At 44.6% G+C, this 19,428-nt stretch overlaps 1 protein-coding gene across 1 annotated transcript in view; it reads left to right on the plus strand.

The window, feature by feature from the left end:
* Positions 1–17,924, plus strand: part of TMC5 (transmembrane channel like 5) — a 36,248-nt gene extending 18,324 nt beyond the window's left edge. The window contains exons 10-20 of the mRNA XM_031433130.2: positions 1,124–1,275; positions 5,214–5,292; positions 6,120–6,217; positions 7,625–7,720; positions 8,843–8,918; positions 9,101–9,234; positions 11,039–11,212; positions 13,187–13,265; positions 15,389–15,478; positions 16,647–16,689; positions 17,437–17,924. Of these exons, the coding sequence (XP_031288990.2) occupies positions 1,124–1,275; positions 5,214–5,292; positions 6,120–6,217; positions 7,625–7,720; positions 8,843–8,918; positions 9,101–9,234; positions 11,039–11,212; positions 13,187–13,265; positions 15,389–15,478; positions 16,647–16,689; positions 17,437–17,483 (1,068 nt within the window). The 3' untranslated portion in view covers positions 17,484–17,924. The remainder of the gene's footprint in view (positions 1–1,123; positions 1,276–5,213; positions 5,293–6,119; positions 6,218–7,624; positions 7,721–8,842; positions 8,919–9,100; positions 9,235–11,038; positions 11,213–13,186; positions 13,266–15,388; positions 15,479–16,646; positions 16,690–17,436) is intronic.
* Positions 17,925–19,428: the final 1,504 nt, after the last annotated feature.

Genomic DNA, 19,428 nt, shown 5'->3' on the forward strand with positions numbered 1-19,428 from the left:
GTCTACTCAGTAAGTATTATGAACTGATGGAATTGTTTGAACAATGCCCATTGTTTGAACATCTGCCCTGTGCCAGGTGGGATCAGCCTTCTGCCAGCTCCAAGGCTCACATTCACTGGCAACTACCATTTCACATGAAGAGTGCCCCCAGCTGTGCTGTTTAGCAGCCCTGGGGCCAGACTTTCCCTTATTTGGTTTCACTTAATTCTTGCCACATCTCTGTGGGTTACGTGATAATCTCCCCATCGCACAGATGGGGAAGGAGGCTCAGAGAAACTATGCGTTTGGCTCCAGACCTTGTAGCTTATAAGCATGGGGAGGGGGCATCATTTGAACCCAGGTTGCTCTGGCTCCAAAGATGTGGCCAAAAGTGAGAGTAGTGCTTTCAACCCATCCAGAGGTGGATGGAGGCAGGGTCAGGCCTGGGAGTGGGGAATGGGGAATGGGACATCAGGTAAATCCCCTGGAATCTCTTACTCCAAGGCCACCTGGCGGAGCGGCAGCCCAGGCTTCACTCCAGCCAAACGCCAGGGTGGTGTCCACATAAAGGCAGGGGCACTTCTCTAGCCCAGATGCAAAGGTGCAGCATGGGCTTGCAGGGCTCCCCGTCCCCTCAGCATCCAAGGATAGGCGAAGCCTGGTGAAGTGAACAAGGGCACACAGGAGATGGGAGGAGAAATTCCACGGTGATCAATGCTCTTGTGCCATAGCTTCAGCAGACTCAAGGTTTTGCTCCAACAACCAGGAGCACATTCTCATTTTCCCAGACCTCGTAGTAAAGAAAGTGAAGTCACAGGATGACTGTTGGAGCTCAGGGCCGTGAGTCAGATGCACCTGGGTTCGAACCTGCCACTTCCTAGCTGAGTGACCCTGGGCAAGCATCTTCACGTCTCTGAGCCTCAGGTTGTCCATCAGTTAATTCTGTTAACACCAGCTGGGTATAGTGAGGATTACAGCAATCATGTGGGTAATTCTTGGCTCAGGGTAAGTGCTGGACAAGTGGTACCTTAATAGCTAACCTCAGAGGAGCCACTTCGCATCATGGGGGGTGGTCTTCTGATTCAGGCAGAGAGGGGTCCAGCGCACAGTCAGCCATTTGATTCTCTCCCTCCATCCCCTGCAGTTCCTGGAGAACCACAGGGAACCCGGGGCGGTGCTGTTACTGCCTTTCGTTGTGTCCTGCATCAACCTGGCTGTGCCTCGCCTCTACTCCATGTTCAGGCTGGTGGAGCGCTACGAGATGCCGAGGCACGAAGTCTACATCCTCCTGATCCGGTGGGTGTGGCTGTCACTCCCGACACCAGCCTCCATTTTCAAGGAGGGAAATGGGATGGGAGCTAGAACGAGTTACGCTCCAGTCTCAAAGTTCTGTTTTCCAGAAAGAATTTTAGAAGTAAAGTGTGTTTTTATGGTGTGGGTTAATAGCCCCCAAATCCAAAAAGCCTTGAGAAAATATAACTATTGAGTACATCTGCCTTTTGCTCAGAGAAATGGCTCATCTTTTCCAGTTGCTCCCAGCCTGAGGTTTAACACAGTTCTCAGTTATGAGGTGTACAGATGGGCCGGTTGTGCACTGCACAAATGTTCTTGGCTAAGGAGTTGTGTGAGGACTGATATCATCCAGTATTCCCATGAGTCAAACTGAATCAGATTCCCAGTACCCACTGAATCAGCCAGGAAGAAGAGGTGCGTTTTTATAATTCAACAACCCAAATGGAGGTGGAGTGAGCCCTTTTGGCAATTCACTGTCTCCCACAAAGGCACCGTATGTGCTAGAGGTGACCCCACAGTTTTTATAAAGTATGAAACTACCCAAGTTGTGTTCTTATTGCTTCTTGCTGGCTAGTTCCCGGACCAGTTCCTGGTTACGTTGGTGTGTAGAATGATAAGGCTATACGATGTAGATCAACTTTCCTTACTGATCAATTCCAGAGCCCTTGCCTTACCATGGCCTCTGAGATCTGGCTCCTGGCCAGCTTTCCAACTTCATTTTCTAACCTCACCCCTCCTTCCTCCATGTCCCCAGCCTCACCACCTTTGATTGTCCACAAACATACCAGACTGCATTCCCACCTCTGGACCTTTGCACTGGCTATTCCTTCTTCCTGAAGTAGCATTTCAATGCTTATTTAAATGTTTATAGTTTCTTCATACAGATCTTACACATTTCTATTACCTTATATTTGTAACAAGGATATTTATTTTTATTTATTTTTTAAATATTTTTTATTGAGTAATAGTCATTTTACAATGTTTTGTCAAATGTAACAAGGGTATTTAAAACACATGTATACATTGTTTTATTGGAACAAATTTTATTGGAATGCAACCACATCCATTGTTAACATATTGTCTGTGGCTGCTCTCCTGCTACACCTGCAGAGTTGAGCAGTTGGGACACAAACTGTATGATGTGCAAAGCCGAAAGTATTTCCTGTCTGGCCCTTCAGAGAAAAGGTTGGCTGACTTCTAAGATTAGTGTTTAGAGTTAATCTATATATATATTATTCTTCTGTAGAAAAAAATCTTAGCAAGCCTTCATTTTTACCTACCCTTCACCTCTGGGTGCCTTCTCTCTATGGTTAGAAACAATTGGGCTTTTAAAAAATTTGTAGTTAAAAATATATATGTATAATTTGCCATTTTAATCATTTTAAGTGTACAATTCAGTGGCATAAAGCAATTTTTAATTCTTTTCTTGTTGAAGTCATAAAGCAATTTTTTAAACATACACATTATCCGTAAGTTTCATTGGCTTCTTTGCTCACCGGTGTTTGTTAAATGTGTCCTACTTACAACCTCCTTCTTTTGTAAGAGAAGATGAGACATCCTTTTAGAGTAGATCTGGTGATGGTCCACTTTCTAAGTACTTCTGTGTTCCCACGTATTTTTTTTTTTTGCCTTTCTATATGAAGGTGGGCTTGCATGGGCCAAAGAGTGTATTCTAACTACCTCTTCTGAGGTCTACAGGTGTTGCTTTGAGATTTTCTGACATTTAGCATGGTCAAATAATTACCCAGCTGCCCTTTCCAGACCCTTCGTATTGGCCGTCTCTAAGCTCCAGGCATCCCTGGAATTACTGCCACCTCTGAGGCAGTCTTCTGCCAAATTTGTTTTATTTATTTATTTTTAACAATTTTTACTGAAGTGTGGTGATTTACAATGCTAGTTTCAGGTGCATAGCAAAGTGATTCATTTCTTCATTGTTTTTTAAAGTGCGGTTATCTCCAGTCTTACTTCTCCATCAACCCCCTTTCATCTTTTTATCTTTCTGTCCTTTATTTCTGCTTTCTGTATTCCATAAATTCCTCTGCACTTCTGGTCTGTTCATGGTGACTTTTTTTGTTCTCCACTGCTTTATAGATCATCTAGCTTTTAACTCTGCTGTCATTTCAATAGAATTTGGAGGGAGAGGTGGTAGGTATGTATGCTCGGTGTGCCGTTTTGATCTAAACTGCTTTATTTAATTGGCATCTTTGCTGACCATGAAAGAGGTTAACTGTCTTTTAATGTATATTAGCCCTGTGTGTTGCTTCACAAAATATTCAAAATGTCTACATTCAGAGAAAATGGGAAATCTCAGAAATACACAATCATTCTGACTTATGACAAGCTTTTCCTGGCTTAGAAGAGTGTGTTTTCAAGTTTAACCTGGAGTTGCCCTACAGTAAAGGTATATAAAGTTTTGACACCAATTCTGATGTGTGGGATTTTCCCCACACCATCAACTAATTCTCCAGTACCAGCTGGGTGTCCTACAATTCAACTCAATTCTGACATGATCTACAGTGGAGACAGCACCAGGCCCCACAGGTTAAGGACTCCGTCCTAGGAGACCTCTCCTTCCTCCACTTCCAATGCCAGTTGCAAATCCATGTTGTCACCTGGCCTCCTGACCGATCAGCTATAGATCGGAGGTTCCAGTGACCCCCTCCTCAGGTTTGATTAATTTGCTGAAGCAGCTTACGTAACTCAGAGAAACACTTTACTTACTAGATTATGGGTTTATTATAAAAGGATATAACTCAGGGACTGACTGCCAGATAGAAACGATGCAAAGGGCAAGAATGGGGACGGGTTGTGGAGCTTCCATGCTCCCTCCAAGAGCTCCACTCTCCCCAAATAGCCACCTGTTTACCAATCTGGAAGCTCTCTGAAGCCCTCTTGGGTTTTTATGGAGGCTTTATTACATCGGCAAAGATTGATTAAATTATTGGTGATTGAACTCAATCTCTAGCACCTCTCTCCGCCCTGGAGGTGGTGGGGGGGCTGAGGGGTGGAACTGAAAGTTCAGACCCTCTAATCACAGGATTGACTCTCATGGCAACCAGTCCCCGTCCTTAAGAGAACCAGAAGCTTCCCAATAGTCACCTCATTACAACAACATACACTTTGTTAGTTCTTCTCAGGAAATTCCAAGGGTTTTAGGAACTCAGTGCCAGAAAGGGAAAGAGGACCAAATCCATATTTCTTACAATAAGTCACAATGTCACGGTGTACTCTGGCATTAATCCAGTAGAGGGTCTACTATAAGCTAGGCGTGGGGCAAGAGGCTGGGTGTCTGGCACCGAAAGACAGATCTGGTCCCTTCCTTCACAATGTCGTCAGGTTAGTCGTCCTCAACTTTTAGCATGCACCGGAATTACCTGGAAAAATTGCTGGGCCCCAGCCCCAGAGTTTCTGGTTCAGTAGATCTGGGTGAGGCTGGAAAACTTTTCCTTTCTAACAAGTTTACAGATGATGCTGCTGGTCTGGGGACCACACTTTGAGAACCACTGGTCTAGTGGCACATGATTCTTGGCACACATCCCCTGCCACCCCAACCCGCAGTGGCTTAGCACACAAAGGTTTATTTCTTGTTCATGCTCCCTGTCCATCGTGGATTGGCAGGGGGTTTTGCTCATGTTAGTCACTCAGGGATCCAGGCTGAGACTGTAGCAACCATCTCAAATATTGCTGATCACCACTCCAGAGGAAAGACTGTGAGTCCTGAAGGCTCTCATTGGCATTTAAGTGCTCTAGCCTAGTAGGACACACAGTGACACGCGTCACTTCTGCTCACAACTCATTTACCAGAGCTAGCCGTATGGCCCATTCGACCACAAGGGGGCAAGAACCTTCATCCTACCATGTGCCCCAAAGGAAACACTGGCCAAGAGCACTAATGACTTCCATGGAGGGTAATGAGAGTTGTTTTCTCTTCCGTTGTTTAGAAACATCTTTCTGAAAATATCAATCATTGGAATTCTCTGTTACTATTGGCTCAACATCGTGGCCCTGGCTGGTGAAGAGGTGAGATTTCCTTGCTGTTTTGCCTTAAGTTTGATTTCTTAGCCTTTGACCACCAGGGAGGAAATGACTTTCTTGTTTCTCAAGAGTTCCTGCTTAGAGTATTAGAACAGATATCATGTTATTCTTCCATCTATCTGTCCACCTACTAGCCATTTATCTATCTATCTACCCATCCATTCATCCATCCATCCCACAGTCTCTCCATCCAACCATCCATCCATCCATCCGTCCGTCCATCCATCCATCCTTGGGCTGTACGTCTGAAAATTTCCTCTCCTCATTCAGCAAAATCTAAAAGCTCACAATCCATCAGCTCATAGTACTGACTTCCTACAGAGGTAACTGATCCGTCAGTTTCATAAACTGACTAATTCAACCTTCCAGTTTGTACTAGTCTGCCAAACCTCTAGGCCACTTTCTTATTCAAGCAGATATTAACTGATTTTTCATAAAGTTAATAAGCAAAAGGAGTGGAGGCATTGGCACCTCCTGCTCCCCTTGGCTGAGAAATGGGATCCAGAGGGCATAGGACAAAGATGAGAAGTGTTAAAGAGGAGAGGTAGTGAGATGGAAATATTTGGGCACATGAGAAAGGCAAGCCTTAATGGGGGAAGGAGGAGCACAGAAAGAGAATAAATACTCTTGAAAACAAACTCAACCTAAAGATACATTTCTGCTGAGAGTGGGTCTGCTTTTCTGGGCGCACAAGGACTCGCTCAAACTAAGCCAGCAGCCACGTCCTCACGACACAGGGTTGCCAGGCACAGATGGAAACTGAGTGGAGGCAACAGCCTCTTCCCACATCCCAACTCTTGTTTGCCTTCCAGTGTTGGGAAACCCTCATTGGCCAGGAGATCTACCGGCTCCTTCTGATGGATTTTGTGTTCTCTTTAGCTGATTCCTTCCTGGGGGAGTTCCTGAGGAGGTAAATATTTGTCTGTCTTGAGTAATTCGCACCTGATGTTCCAACCAGAGCCACTGTCTTGGCTGAGCAGGAAGTACAGTTCCCTTATGTACTCTCAGTGTGCGTTGTTCTAAGTCCACCTGCTGTCCTTTGAAATATTGTTTTCTTCCGAATTAACTGATATTTCACCTTGACCTGACGTTCCTGTTGTCTGTCAACGTTCATTTGGTTCAGCAGGTCCTTAATAACCTTCTCTAGATAAAACAGTTCTAGAAATTCAACACAGAAACCAAGAGTCATTTGAGGTCTTATCCACCATAGATAATTTTAATAATTCTAGTGTGTGTATATTCCTCCAAAATTTTCTATGCACATACTACTTTATGTGTGTGTGTGTATACTATATAATTTTCAAAGACAAAAGTGGGGTAACACTGCAAATTTGTGGAGTTTGCTCTTACTAATCTTATTACGATGCCTTGGCATCTTCATGTCCATATACGTGGATGTATTTCATGGCTTTAACTGAATTTAATGAATGCACTAATTTTTATTTTAGACCCCAGGTATGCAGAATTAAGGCAATGTCATCACTGGCCCATGTGCGGCCCTGTTTTATTTCCTTTTCATTTATTTATTTTGTAATAATATGCTGAGCATCTCATTCCGAATAGACACTTAGTTTTGCAAGCTGCCCTAGTGATAAGGTGGCATGGCACAATGCTGGTTCTTTCCTTAGTGGGTAGGTTGAAAGCCAAATTTCCTCACTCAGTCTGCCCAAACTCACTTTTAGTCCAGGCTCTGTCCAGAGTCTGGACATAAATGTGACATTTTTTTTTTTTGACAGCATTTTTTTTTATTGGCAACTCCCCTGTATGAAAAAAATCAAAGTAGTCCCAAGTGTCTTCAGAACAAATGGAGACTTAGATTTCCTCCTTGTGAATTTAGAAAACTGAGAAGCACCATTAATTCAACAGTGGTAACCAAAAGCTGAAAGTTTTTCGGTTTATTTGGGTTGAGAGGTACTAAGTTTTTCTGGTCCCTGAAAAAAAAAAGTTTTAACAAGCAAAACGTGGTATAAACAAGACAATAGGTGGGATAATTTAAATAATTATCTCATTTCAATAATACCTATTATTAATTCATAATTAACCATCTATTTAAATAATGGGTGGGGTAATTAAAATAACGTTCTCTAGAATTTTTTTGAACCACTTCAACAGTGTGAATGCATTGTGTTAATTCCATTTTCCCCTCAATTCCCTCAATCATTTCTTTGAAAATGTTTTATATTTGGAACTTCTCAAAAATTTGCAAGGGAACTTACGACTTACTCCAAATGGGTGAGGATCTCTTTTGTTGACTTTGGGGACCCTTTTGAAGCAGGAGGTTGATGGTTTGGGTACTAACTTCATTACCTTTTCCCAGAATCATTGGGATGCGACTGATCACAAGTCTTGGCTTACAAGAGTTTGACATTGCCAGGAATGTCCTGGAACTGATCTACGCACAAACTCTGGTGTGGTAAGTTTTGAGAATCTTTAGTTTGCCCAGCGGTTCCCGCCTGACCCTGGACTCGGAGTTGCAGTGGCAAGCCCCAGAATCTGTTGGTTTTCACAGTTGCACAGTAGATACCAAATCCAGCCAGTCTGAGAACTGTGAATTCACGTCCCAGACTATTCTTTGCCTTTATAAGGGCTTCAGCCAAGAATCAACACAGAGCAGGGATCCCAGTCTGGATGGCCCCAGGCCGTATCCAGGCTGCAATTGTGTTTTGCTCATCTGATGCAGTGCTTTTTCTAAAAATTTGAATTAACCACCCGTATTTAAGAATCAGAAGATGTCACATAAAATTTAAAGTTTCTCACTTCTTTCCAAAAAAAGGAGAGATCTAAACCATCTCCCATTATGGTAACTGGCTAGGCCTTGAACTGGGGTGAGTGGCTTCAGTCTGCCACAGTCCCACCTTGAACTACTGTCTCCCCGACACTGATTTGCCATTTCTTGTTGCCCTTATGCTGTTAGTTTTCTCATGGTAGAAAACTTCACTTTGTATCAATCACTCAACAGAAATGGGACCCCTAGGTTAGGGCTGGCTGAAGGCCACCTGGGGGTTTAATGGCTGTGTGGGCAGCATTCTCTGCACAATCCCTTCTCCAGAGCCGTGGAGACTGCAGATGGTGGGCATTTGCCTGGTTTGCTGTGTTGGAAGCAGTCTCCCTCTGAATGAATTTTCTAGGGTTTTGATAACAAAGTACCACAGACTGAGTGGCTTAAACCACACAAATGTATTTTCTCACAATTCTGGAGGCTGGAAATCCAAGACCAAGGTGTTGGCAGGGTTGGTTCTTCTGAGGCCTGTCTTTGGCCTGTAGATGGCGCCTTCCCCCGCTGCCCTCTTTTCCCTCAGTGTGTCTTCTAGCGCCCACCCGAGTGAGTTCATTTTACCTTAATTATATCTTTAAAGATCCTGTCGCCAAATACATTTGCATTCTGAGGTACCTGGGGTTAGGATTTCAACATGTAACTTTGGAGGGACACAATTCAACCCCTAACACCCTCCTTCCCTTCCCCCTCAACAGCACATATCTGCCCCGCATTCCCTTTGTCTCCCCTGATGTCCGACACTGTCTCTCTCTGTCACAGGATTGGAACCTTCTTCTGCCCTCTGCTGCCCCTCATCCAAATGATTACTCTTTTCATCATGTTTTACGTGAAAAACGTGAGTCCATCTTGAAGTTGGGAGCAGTCAGCTTCGCTCAGTCACACGTGGCCCAGCGGTGGCTGGAGCTGGGCGTGGGCTGTGCGGACTGGGGAGGTTATGAGGAGGCTGGCGTCTGGCTGGCGTGCACCTGGCCTGCTCTTCTGGCCACAGCTAGGAGGCGACTGCTTCTCTTTCTTCAGATCAGCCTGATGATGAATTTCCAGCCTCCGAGCAAAGCCTGGCGGGCTGCCCAGATGGTGACTTTCTTCATCCTCTTGCTCTTCTTCCCGTCCTTCACTGGCGTCCTGTGCACCCTGGCCATCAGCATCTGGAGGTAGGAGACAGCAGCCTTGGGCTGAGGTTCTAGGGATGGAGGGATGAGTGTTTTAGAGTGTAGGTTTTATTATTCTTCAGGTATGGTGAGGCCAACAGATCAGGCGTCGACTGCCACTGAGAAAATGACTTGTGATGGTCACAGGATCCCAAAGGAGGGGGCGCACCACACCATGGGGGGCCACGCGGGGAGGCACCAGGGTCTGTCAGAGGCAGAGGGAGTGAGCAGTAAATGTGGGCAAAAGCCTTTTTCGTGATTTCATTGGGGAGGAAAGGGCAAGGCAGGGTAAGAAGTCTTAGGAAGGACTAGTCCGAATAATTTCAGTAGGCCCTGGGGTGTAGGGGCCATCTGGAGCGGTCTAGTCCCTGGCCCTGGGGTGACTAGGGCAGGGGAATAGTGGCCCAGAGTGTGAGAGCTGGAGAGAGGAGGTAGGGGGTGGGATGTGGGCTCATTAGCCCTGGGAAAGGCAGTCTCTCCAGAGTCAGTAAGGCCCCAGATGTCAAAACATCAGAATCAAAAGACATGCTTAATGCAGTGTTTAACCCAAGTTCCCTTGGTAACCAACAGATGCTATGGCCAAGGGAGGCAATACATCTGAGTTTGGTGACCACCCATCAGGTGCCCCCAGCCTTGACTGGCACAGCTTCTTTCCTCCTCAAATTGCTGCAGCTTCCCAGATGGGGAGAAACCAGTTGTGCACATGGAGAACAGAACTTCCTCTAAATGAACTGAAACGCCCCTTCTGATCAGGCTCCCCCTTACCTCTCCAGTCTCACCCGCCTTGGCCCCATCCTACTCCAGCCTCATGTCATCTCAATCTGTTGCTGCGACCCTCGAGCCTCTCCCCACTCGGGGTTGGGTCCTCTGTTGGAAGTCCTTTCCCCGCTCCCTTTTCTTGGAGGCCTTCTTTCCACCCTCCGGTTCTCAACTCAAAAATCACCTCAAAGATCTGACCTTCAGGACCATCCTCATCTACCATCAGTCCCTACCTCCTCTCTCTCTCAGGGCAGTTTCTCTTCTTCCTTTTCTAGTTCATAGTCAGAAATGCCTTTGAATCTGTTTAATTTATTCCTTGGTTGACCATCTTTCCCACTGGAATGTAAACCTGAGAGGGCAGGCATGACGTCTGTCTTGTGTACTGGGGAACGTCTAGGACTTAGCCTCTAGCCCAGTGCCTGCTACGAGCGCAATAAACCCCTGCAGATTGAACGAGCAGGTGATCACACAACAAGGGAGTTGATTTTTAGGTTACTTGTGGAACTGGAACCACGAGGATCTCGGTGCCTTCAGGGAAGACTGCCCTGTTCCATGATGTCCTTGCAGCTCTCTCTCTCTGTTTACTCTCTTTTCTGTCTTCCTTGCCAGTTCCTTGTTGCCTGCTAGTTTCTCCTTGTTCATAACACCTGACATCATGTGACCATTACTGCCACAAGTCCAGCTTCCATAGATGACAAGCTCCCCTCTTTGTATTTCTTAGTTCAAGTTCCCAAGAAAGAGGGTCTGATCGCCCCAGTTCATTCTTTGTGCCAGGACACCAAGGAGGTCACTGCCTGGTCTTTGGATAGGTTATGGTTGGATCAGGTGATACCCCTGTCCGAGATCGGGTTCTCAGAATACAGGTCACGAGTACAGGACACACCCACTGAGGCTGTGAGCGAGAGGGTTTCCTTTGGAGGAGGGTGTGGGTGGAGCAGGCAAGAACTGCTGTTTCCAGCTCCAGAGCCCAGAAAGGACACCCTGATTCTGGAATGAACTGTACCCGAGTCTCACGCTAGAGGTGTTTCTCTGTCCCTTGTTTTACCAGATTGAAACCTTCCGCCGACTGTGGCCCGTTTCGAGGTCTGCCCTTCTTCATCCAGTCCATCTACAGCTGGATCGACACCCTGAGTAAAAGGCCCAGCTACCTGTGGGTGGTGTGGATCTACCGGAACCTCATCGGGAGCGTGCACTTCTTCTTCATCCTCACCCTCATTGTGTTGTAAGCGGGGCCCCTTGGAAAATGAGTGCGGGAAGCACCTCACTTACACGGCACGTGGATGGCGTAGGGCTGTTTGGGGAGAAGGCAAAGACTACAGCGTAGCTCGGCCGTGGAATTTTTCTGAAAGTTATTTAATATCTTTTGTGCTTTTGTTTGTGTGTGTCTGTTTTATGAAGAAAGCAATAGCTGCTCTGCCCTCTATTAAGAAGTAACATGAAAAGGGGAGGGGATAGCTCAGTGGTAGAGTGTGAGCCTAGCAGGCACGAGGTCCTGGGTTCAAGCCCCAGGTCCTCCGTTAAAAACAAACAAAAAACAAACAAACAAACAAAACTAATTATCCTCCCCCAACAAACAAAAGAAATAATATGAAAAGAAAAAGAAAAAACTGGATATGAGAATGCTTAGGAAAATGACATGTGATCCTTTCTGGGGTTGTGATTATGTTAAAGTGGGTTGGGCATGATTGCTCTATGCAGGTTAGTGTACTTTTATTTGCAGATTCAAAAAAAAAGATTTCTGATTTCTTGTGAAAAAGTAGATCTGCCAAGTCCGGGTCCATCTTGCTGCAGGAGCAGCTGGCTGGCCGACCGATGGTTGCCTCTCTTCAGAAGCCTGGTCCTGATGGCATCTGAGCTTGCAGCTCACGTAGAGAGACACAACTCAAAAGCACAGACTAGTGGAAGCAGTCCATGTCAGTTGTGGAGTAACCCCGCCACGAGGTTACAGAGGGCAGTGATAAGACGGACAGAGATGGGCTGATTCGCAGATATAGTTTCCAGGCTGCAGAGGGTGCTAGAACCTGGGTCTCCTGGCTCTTGGTTATGCTCCCCCTCCCAACTGTGGGTTGCCCTTGGCCTCCTTAATTAAAACGGGGAGTTCTCCTAGTGCCTTGCTCCTCCAAACTTCTAATTCGCTGGGGAGCTTGCTAGAAATGCAGGCTCTCAGGCCCTACCCCAGACCCACAGCATCAGAATCTGCATTTTAACAAAGTCCCGGGAAATCTGCATCACACTGAAGTTTGAAGAGCACTGACCAGATACACAAACTCTGGCTGCACATTAGAATCATGTGCATTTACAGGGAACTCTATTCAATATCATGTAGTAACCTATTATGAAAAAGAATATGAAAACGAGTGTATGGATGTATATGTATGGCTGGGGCGTTACGCTGTATGCCAGAAATTGACACAACATTGTAAACTGACCATACTTCATAAGAAAGAATGCAAATTAAAAAAAATACCAAACTGAAAAAAGAAAAGAAGAATCATTGCATTTAAAAAACACTGTTAAATGTTCTAGGAGGGGTGGGTGGAGCTCAGTGGGAGATCACATGCTTAGCATGTGCAAAGTCCTGGGTTCAGTCCTCAGTACGTTTACTAAATTAAAACAACAACCATAAAAATACTGTTAAATGTTCTCATTACAAAAAAAGAAATGATAATTATATGATGCAATAAGGGCGTTAGCTAACACTATGGTGATAATCATATCGCATTGTGTAAATGCATCAAATCAACACAGTTATAGACCTTAAACTTACACAATGTTATAGTCAATTATATCTCAATAAAAAATAAAAATAAAACTAGATCGTGGCAAAGTTTGCACAACTGTATACATTTATTAAACCTCATCAAACTACGCTTAAAATGAGTAAATTTTGTAGCACATAAGCTATGGCTCAGTAAAGCAATAAAAAGAAGGAAAGTACTGATGCTCGTAAGAAGCTCAATTAATCGATCTGAGGAAGGGCCATGGCCTCTCTGGTGATTTCACATGCGGAATGATGAGAATCATTGCTGTAACGTATTTATCCTCTAACTCATCCAGACACAACTTTTCAGGAACACTGGCTGGGCCAAAATCCATTTGTAAGCAAATATACTGGTTCCTTTGAACTCAGTTGAAATTGGGAGACTGCAAAGCATTGGAGAAAATGTCTGCCATTCTTTCTTGTCTTCTCTTCCAGAATCATCACTTATCTTTACTGGCAGATCACAGAGGGAAGGAAGATTATGATCAGACTGCTCCATGAACAGATCATTAATGTAAGTCCTGTTGGACCCCTTTGTGATCCTCTCCCGTTTTTAATATTTTGTAATGGAATTTTCAAACATACTCCAAAACTGAGAACAATACAATGAACTCCTACCTTCCCACCACCCAGCCCTGAGAAGCATCAGCAATTGTAGACTCTTGTGTCGTCTACACTATCCCTTTGCTGTGAAACCCTGGATTATTTTAAAGCAAATCCTAGCCTTTGTTTATATGATTTTATCTGTAGACTCTTCTATATGCCTAAGAGATACAGACTTTTAAAAAAAAATAACCACAATACCAATCATCACACTAAAAGAATATCTAATAATTCCTTACTGTCCTCTTAGAGCCAGTCACTGGTCAGATTTTCCCAGTTGCCCCATTGTCTTTTTACAGCAGGATTATTCAAGTCGAAATCTGAAAAAGTGCCACAGGTTACATTTGGTTGATGCGCCTTTTATGTTTCTTTCAATCTATAACAGTTCGCACCTCCCTCTTCTCTTGCCATTTCATGCTAAAGAAACCCAGTCATTTGTCTTGTAATAATTCCCGCATTCTGGATGTGTCTGATTTGCAGCACTGTGGTGGTGTTAAGCATGTTTCTGTTTCCTTTGTATTTCCTATAAACTGGTGGTGAAATTTAAAGACCTGATCAGGTCCAGATCCAACTTTGTAGCTAGGATACCACGTAGATGACGCTATATGCTTCTTATAGCTTCACCTTGAGGCACAAAAGTTCTGATTGTCTCTCTTTTTGTGCTGTTAAGAGGGATCAGTGGGTCCATGCTTGGTTAGCTGACCCATCCTTTATAAAGTTCCCTGTTAGCCTCTCACCTAATGGGTTTAAGATCCATTTATTCCATTCAGGATTACTAAATAGTGCTACTCTGATTCTAGAACTACTTCTGCATATATTAGCCGGAATTCTTCTATAAAAGAAGAATTTTTGCTTGTCAACTATTTGATTACCTTGAAATACAGTTTATAGAGGAAAGGCAAGTAAATACATGACTCTTTCCCTTTGTTTACTTGTTTTCAAAATGAAGAGTTGATACCTTAGTGTATTTTCATGAGCACTTACTGGTCCCTGGCATTGTGGTAAATGATGAACAAGAATTCTTTTTAAATTTTTACTAGTCTCTCTGGGGCACAATCATTCCTTTAACCTCTATTTTAAAATTAAGGAAACTGAGGTTTATAGAGTGAAGTGTGCTGCCCAAAGTCACAGGGCAGCTGTGTAGTGGGATTTGAACCAGGCAACTCCAAAGTTTATGCTCTCAACCATGATGCAGCTTTACCTCCCTGAGTCAAAATCTTACAGAAGAATTTCAATTACTAAACATAGAAGGAATGAGGGAAATGGAACATTGTCACGAAGCAAAATACTGCGGTAATAATCGTTTCAAGCAAGATCCACCAGTGGATGCTAAAATTAATGGGTGAAAGTTGCAGGAGAAACAAGGGCATGGGAAATGGGATTCACCTAGACTGGACAGACCGTCAGTGGTGCTCGCTGACCCACCTCAGCCCTGGTGGAATCTACCACTCTCTTGTCTGCAACAGATTCACAGGAAAGTGGTTCACCCTCCTGGGGAAGGCATACGCCCTTCCCTTGTTCTCCTTCCCAGTTCAGGAATTATTTATCAGGGTCTCATCCATTAACACAGATAACTTTGCCAAGTGAAATATATTTGATGTCCTTAGATTCAGAGCTATAAGCTTTGACATTCCCAGTGGGAGGACCAGGCAGATCCAGGAAATGCTGGGTGTGCAGACAGGGTTCTGGGGCAGAGGGCATGCCAAGAGGGGGATGCTCTGAACCATCTGTGCTGGCCCTCAGACAAGAGCATGTAAGTTGCTCCTGGCAGCAGGCTACTACTCAGTCTGCTGGGAGAACTGCGTTAGAGGAGAGGATTACAATTCAGGAAGGCTATGGTGGATAATTTGGTTTTGCTGTGAAACGTTTCTTTTTTTCATTAATAGGAAACATGGCTGCGGTCTCCATCTAATGTCCGGGACCCTACCTGCCTAAAACTCAACCTTCTTTCCATCATTTGCTTCTCAGCCCCACATCATCGTTCATCCTCCATATTTTTATTTTTGATTTTGTTTTTTTTTTTTTCCTTGGCAGGAGGGCAAAGACAAAATGTTCCTGATAGAAAAGCTGATCAAGCTGCAGGATATGGAGAAGAGAGCAAACCCAGAAAGGAGAGATGTGGAGGTGAGCCTGGGGGCCGCCTTGGGGTCCCTGTGACGCAGATGTGCCCTCCTGTGAAAAGTGCATCAGGGAACTAGAATCACATAAGGGCACTTTACTTTCTGTGTCTTAACATTTTTGTATTTTTTATTTAAAGAAATAGCACACCATCGTTCACCACTTTCAATGCCTGGCGGTGTTCTAAGTGTGGGGGTCATCGTGGGGCTTGCACCTGCCTTTCCTGTAACCCAGCCATACAGAGGTTTATCCCACTGAGATGAAAAGAGCCCTGAATCTCACCGCCTCCCCATGTTAATGCTTTAGTGTGTATTCTTCCAGATCTTTCCTTCTAGGTATCTGCCAACACGCATGCGTCTGTTAACGTTTTTGTTTATTCATTTACTTATTGCCAAAAAGGGGCTACATCATGCACATGGTATCATAACTCCCCCTCTCCTCACTTAATATTGCATCTCAGGCATTGTTTTAGTTTGTACATATTTGGACATTTGGGTAGTTTCCATGTTTTTTTTTTAAATACTAGAAACAATATGTAATGAAACATTTTTGTTATAATTGTTTTATATGTTTTATCTGCCACAGGCATGCACGTGATAATGTTAATAGATATAACTATATCATGCTCTTATGATTTTTATCAAGTTCATTCTTATGAAGCGGGTATAAGAGCTGTCTGGAACCCTGCTCTAATTCCAAAGCCCCTGCTGGCTTCGTTGGTGTCCTGGAAAATCTGGATAAATAGTAAACCCACATTAGTTCGAATGCTACTAGTTTGGGAATTTGTGATCTTATCAGAAGAGACTGCCGTGTCATTGACTCTCTGCACAAATTAATACCGTGATTTAGGCAAGAGAGCTAGAGGCCCAGCTCTAAATCCTGTGAAAGCAGGGGCCACATCTGTACCTCTGCAGCCCCAGGTCCTAATATATTACCTGGCATCATGTAGACACTCAGTAAATATCTGTGAAATTAATGATGAGATGAATGGAGTCACTGTCCCTAGAAAAATGAAACAAAACATGTTTGACATTTCTGTGGCTTAACCTTGGTCTTAATCTGTCACTCTTCATTTTAAAATGGTGGGGGCTCACAAGTCTTACGATCTATGCAACAGGGTCCGAAGTCTGTATTCTTTCCCAGCGGTGAGGTTTCTTGCTTTCTTCTTTTTCAGCAGTTGGGCCCTTTGCATGTCAGGGAGCATGACGCTGCTCCAGGTGAGTAACCAGCTGGCACTGGAGGAGGCCTGACTCATCAGATGACCCGCCCCGAGGTAGAGGGTCAGAACTGCTCCCGCTGCAGTCCCTCATTCAATGGCAAGAACTGGCCCAAACTGGCTTTAGTAAAAGCCCAATTCTTGCTTTAGGTGTGGCTGGAAGCAGAGGCTCACAGCATGTCACCAGAACCTGCTTTCTTCCTGTTGGGGTCTTTCCATGTTACCTTCTTTCTCAAATAGGCTCTTCTTGATAACAGTGACAGCTTTATCAGCTTCTGGTCCCTTCTCAGATTTAAGCTCAGTGGGAAAGAGACTCAGAATTCTCACTGTGTTTCATTGGATCTGACTGGGTGATGTACCCACCCATGAACCAATCAATTGCTGTGGCCATGAGACTGCAACGGTTTCATTGGCCGGATCTGAGTCCCATCTGTGTAGATACAGGTGGTATGAACAAACAGAACCTCAGGGACTGAGAGTGGAGAAGGGTGGCTTCCTAAAGAAAATCTGTGGCTGATGACAGAAGGGGAATGAGTCTTGGGAAGGAAACAAACAAACCCATCCATCTTTTTGGGACAGCGTTCACTGACAGCACCCAATGATGGGAGTTCATGGGGGGAGAACTGAAGAAACTTAAAAGGAGGCAGGAAGGCCTGAGAAGCCGTGGGGTGTTGAAAGCCAGTTTGGTCTTTCCCGTGAGGGATGAGGCAGGGTCTGTGCTAACTTCTCTTTCCTGTATCAAACCCAGACCTGCGATTTAGGCGATCAGTTCAAGAAGATAATCCAAAGGTCTGAAAATTTTTGTGGAATCCAGACACCAACCAAATGAGGAAAGAAGATAAAGATGGAACGACTTCTTCCATGACACCTGGGCCTTTAGGAGCTTCCCAGAGGAGGAATTCAAGCTGTCAGCCAGGAGTGGAAACTGACTACAGTATAAATACTAAAGCGAAGTTGGGCATTCCCTGCTGGCTTTTCACTCCTGAATTGCTCATTTTTTCAAGACAAACTGGAATTTTCCAGTAAAGACTGTGGCACTGTTTGAACGAGTTCACAAAAACCTGGGAAGAGAGAACATGAGAATGATGTAGTTTATCTTTAAGAGATATGCATACGAATTTTTGGTCCTTAGGAGTCTCTCCTCCCAGACAGAGCTCCCAGACCTGGCAAAGGTTTGGAAACTGGTACTAAGACAAGTGGCCCAGCTTGAATAAAAATGGGATTCTCAGTCAGGGATGTGAAGCCTCTGAAGTTTGGAACCTGCATTTGTTTGCGACTTAACTAGAAACATCCCCGTGTTACCCAAAGGTGAAATACAGCTAGAAGCCTCGTCTAAAATGTATTCCTTAGTGAGTACCTGAGTCTTTGGGATTAGACTGGGGCAGGGGTGTGGACTGGGACTCTGCCCCTGTGGGGTTTTATACATGATCCTCAGAGTCTTATGTTGAACCAGACATGAAGCCAGCGGTGATATGTGGAATACAGTTATATGTATGTGTCTCTGTCTGTGTGAGTACATATGCATACATACACTTAAAAAGCATTTGTGTGTGTGTGCAGATTTGCCAAGTGATTCACAAGGCATGTGACTGTACTTAAAACTGAAGGGTCCAGCAGAAAAGTGCAATTACCAAATTACTTGTGGGGAGAAATCTCCTCTTCAGTAATCACTATCATGAAATCTAATTGGAACTGAATTTTGAAAACATTTCAGATGAATTTGAAACACAAACATCCAGTCGGTGCCCAGTCATTGACTTGCTTCTTCATTCACTTATTTATTCATTAATTCATCCGTCAGCTGAATTAAGTTCTCTTGGTATCATCTTTGCTAGTGGTTGCCAGCAGTCCTCCGTTTTTCATTCATTCATTCAACAAATATGTGCCAAGTGGTGGTGAGCAAGTCAAGACACAGTCTCTGCCCTCATGTGCTTTCTGTCTAGAAAATCAATTTAGGCAGGAACTTAATAATTACAAAACAACTCTAACACACGCTGTGAAGGAGAAGCTCCCAGGGGACTATGGGAGACTTAACTCGTCTGTGGAGCTGATGTTCAAAGCGGCTTTCCCTGCTCTCTGTTATCCTAATGCTGTGTGTGCTGCTTTGGCTCCTACGTTGAAATATGGGCTCCCTCTGAAAGCACCGTTTTTGGTTGGATTAGGACGCACCCTAATGGCTTCATATTAACTTAGTCACATGTGTAAAGGACTTGCCTCCAAATCCCGTTACATCCCGAGGTACTGGGTGGGGGTTAGGATTTCAGCGTATGTATTTTGGGTCAACACAGTTCAGCTCGTAATTGGGATCAACTCACCTCCAGTCCCGTCAGGGCCTCTCATCAGGCAGCGGCGTTCTCAGTGCTGGCTGCACCCGGGATGGCACAGAGAGGTTCGAACCACCAGGCCCAGATCCCGCTCTAGACCAACTAAATCAGGCATCCGAACTTTGCCCTTAAAGCTCCCCAGATGGTTTCAGTGAGGACTACTGAGCTAAGATCTCGAGTTGTTCTTTTTGAATGTGCTTGACCATAAAAGCCACTTGAGGCACTTATTAAAAGGGGAGCTCAGAATACTGCGCCAAAATCTTCCAGGGGCATTCTCCATCCTCTTCTCCAGCCCTTATTTTAATTAGCTCAGAATGATAAAAGTAACACCTGCTTCCCAACAGCCACCTAAAGCTGGGTAACCCCTGCAGTTTTAGTATTGAAAAAGGGTAGCCTCTCTTGCATTTTTACGGGAC

The sequence above is a fragment of the Camelus dromedarius genome, chromosome 24, assembly GCF_036321535.1.
Source record: "Camelus dromedarius isolate mCamDro1 chromosome 24, mCamDro1.pat, whole genome shotgun sequence".
In the NCBI taxonomy this organism is placed as follows: domain Eukaryota; kingdom Metazoa; phylum Chordata; class Mammalia; order Artiodactyla; family Camelidae; genus Camelus; species Camelus dromedarius.